Source organism: Penaeus monodon, chromosome 12 (assembly GCF_015228065.2).
Source record: "Penaeus monodon isolate SGIC_2016 chromosome 12, NSTDA_Pmon_1, whole genome shotgun sequence".
Classification (NCBI taxonomy): domain Eukaryota; kingdom Metazoa; phylum Arthropoda; class Malacostraca; order Decapoda; family Penaeidae; genus Penaeus; species Penaeus monodon.
This window is the reverse complement of record NC_051397.1, coordinates 7,739,750-7,742,249: the sequence shown is the minus strand read 5'-3', so window position 1 is coordinate 7,742,249 and position 2,500 is coordinate 7,739,750. Positions and strand designations below refer to the sequence as shown.

At 34.8% G+C, this 2,500-nt stretch overlaps 1 protein-coding gene across 1 annotated transcript in view; it reads left to right on the top strand.

The window, feature by feature from the left end:
- Nucleotides 1-2,500, top strand: part of LOC119579239 (ovochymase-2-like) — a 17,039-nt gene that overhangs the window by 7,503 nt on the left and 7,036 nt on the right. Inside the window, exons 3-4 of the mRNA XM_037926976.1 lie at nt 443-540; nt 819-928. Of these exons, the coding sequence (XP_037782904.1) occupies nt 443-540; nt 819-928 (208 nt within the window). The remainder of the gene's footprint in view (nt 1-442; nt 541-818; nt 929-2,500) is intronic.

Genomic DNA, 2,500 nt, shown 5'->3' with positions numbered 1-2,500 from the left:
TGGAGGAGGAGGAGGAGGAGGAGGAGGAGGAGGAGGAGGAGAAGGAGGAAGCGGAGGAGGAGGAGGAGGAGGAGGAAGCGGAGGAAGAAGGGGAGGAGGAGGAGGAGGAGGATAATTGCAATGACATCTAGGATAATGAAGAGGGTGCGATATTAAATGTTGATAATAATAATTGTGGCGGTGAAGATAATGATGTAATGAGGATTAGTATGATAATGGTATTATTGGTGATGATAAGAATGGGACTTGGTGAAGAGACAAGTATTTCTATTAAGTTGGAAATGGGTGAAACACTAGTGAAAGATAGTCGTGTATGGCATATGAATAAAAATATGTGAATATATATAATAGTGTACCTAAGAATACAGATATGTGAGTACCCATATAACAGGTTAAACAAAATAGTATGTTCTATTTTTATTTACATGCTTATTTCTTACAGTCAACAAGTACATAGCACCTGGAAAATGTGTTGTAAACAAATCGCCAAGATACCCACAGAAATATCCCAATAATAGGGATATACGCTGGAAGTATACGGTAAATAATATGAATGAAAATAACTTTTCGTTTGTCGATATTTGTATAAATTTAGTTCCTTAATGATCAGACCTATTTTTATGTTTAATATGCTTGACCCATTTTCTTTGAACAGTTCTCATTTCCTTCAAAAAGATTATCTGGTACCAATCTACTTAGTTACTTATTCTTGGATTGATTCTCTAAGTAATAAGAATTAAGTATTTTAAGTGACTACCGGAAACGTGTACACCAAGAAATTTTCGATTACTTATAACCCTCTACTGACCACTGAACAGGGGGCCACGGGAAGTATATTGACGTTTAAAGTAATTAAGGGCGGAGTCCAGAAACACTACAAATGTCAAAAGGATTATGTTGAGATCTACACAAATGGCAAAAGATTAAGGTAAGATTGGTGACGTGTTCATTATTACTTTTATTGATATCTATTATTATCATTATTCTTATTCTTATCACCATTTATTATTATTATTTTATTATTTTATTATTTTATTATCATTATCATTATCATTATCATTATCATTATTATTACTATTATTATTATTATTATTATTATTATTATTATTATTATTATTATTATTATTATTATTATTATCATTATCATTATTATTATTATCATCGGTATTATTGGAAAGGACACCTAACACCGAAAATGAATAATTTGATCTGCAAATGAGAAGCCGACACGTTACCACTGTAATAGTCCGGAGGCTATAATACTGTACAGTATGTATTAGTAGCAACTTTTACGTACGCCATGAAAGGAGCATAAGGACATTCTATAGGTTCTCATAACAACTATACAAATTTAGTTAACCATAAGGACCTGCAACTTTGCGACTGCGAGTCTGCGCGTAATAAGAAGTTTCCATGTCCCCCGCCTCCGGTCTCTGCTGACTTTATCTTTGACAGACCCTTCCCCCCTTCTCTCATTTTATTTTTTTACACTAAAAATAACCTCAAGTTTTTTCTTTATTTATTTTTTTTGGCTTTCAAAATGGTACCTTAAATGTCAAGATCTAAAAAAAAAAAAAGAAAAAAAAAAAAAAATCAAGTGGTTCATGATACGTACTCTTCCATCGACGAGAGAAATGACACGAAAACGAAAATTAGACGAAATAATCGGACGGGATTGTAGCGAATGACATAAGCGTGAAATCAAGTGAGTCGATAGGAATTTTACTTGGCCATGACGTGACGATAGACCAGTGGTTCCTAAACTGTGGGCAATAGTCCCATGGGGGTTCATATAGCAGAATGTAGGGGGCCTTAGTTACAGGATTTGCTAGAGTGGTTTTTATTTATACTGAATGAGTGTAGGAATGTAGACAGTCATTGTAGTTACGGAGTTATGTTTGGCGGTGGGCCATGGGCGAGGATCATGCATGAAAAGTGGGTAACGACCAGAAAAAGGTAATAAACACTAGCGACCAGTCTATCAGAGTCATTAAGATCTGTAACAAATAATCACATGACAGTAAAAGCTGGACCCGAGGGAAATCAGCTGAAATTCAGATCAGCTCTCGAAAAACTGTTTCGCCTTTAATTTGTAAAATATGACAATAACGAATTCAGAGGTGATGGTTTTGTAGACCAGGGAGTAAGGCAGCCCTCCCTGAATGGGCTTTATAGGGCGAATACCCCTGGTTATTATAAAAGTGCACACTAGTACTCTATTATTAGTTTGCAATAGAACAAAAGTCTTAAAATGTTACGTTCTATCGAATGGCAAGATCAGATTTTCCTGTGTCGGTGTTAGGTAATAATAATAAAAAACTTCATCAAAGATTTTTTGTATCTTTCCTCCAGACGTTGTTTAAATGCTTTTCATATGGGTGTCAGGCTTAACCCACTTTTAAGTCAATCACATGTAATATGATACATTTGGATAGTGTAAAAAAAAGAAGGTTATGTCGGTTTCATTTCGAAAATATTCTGGAGTTGATACTCGCTACTG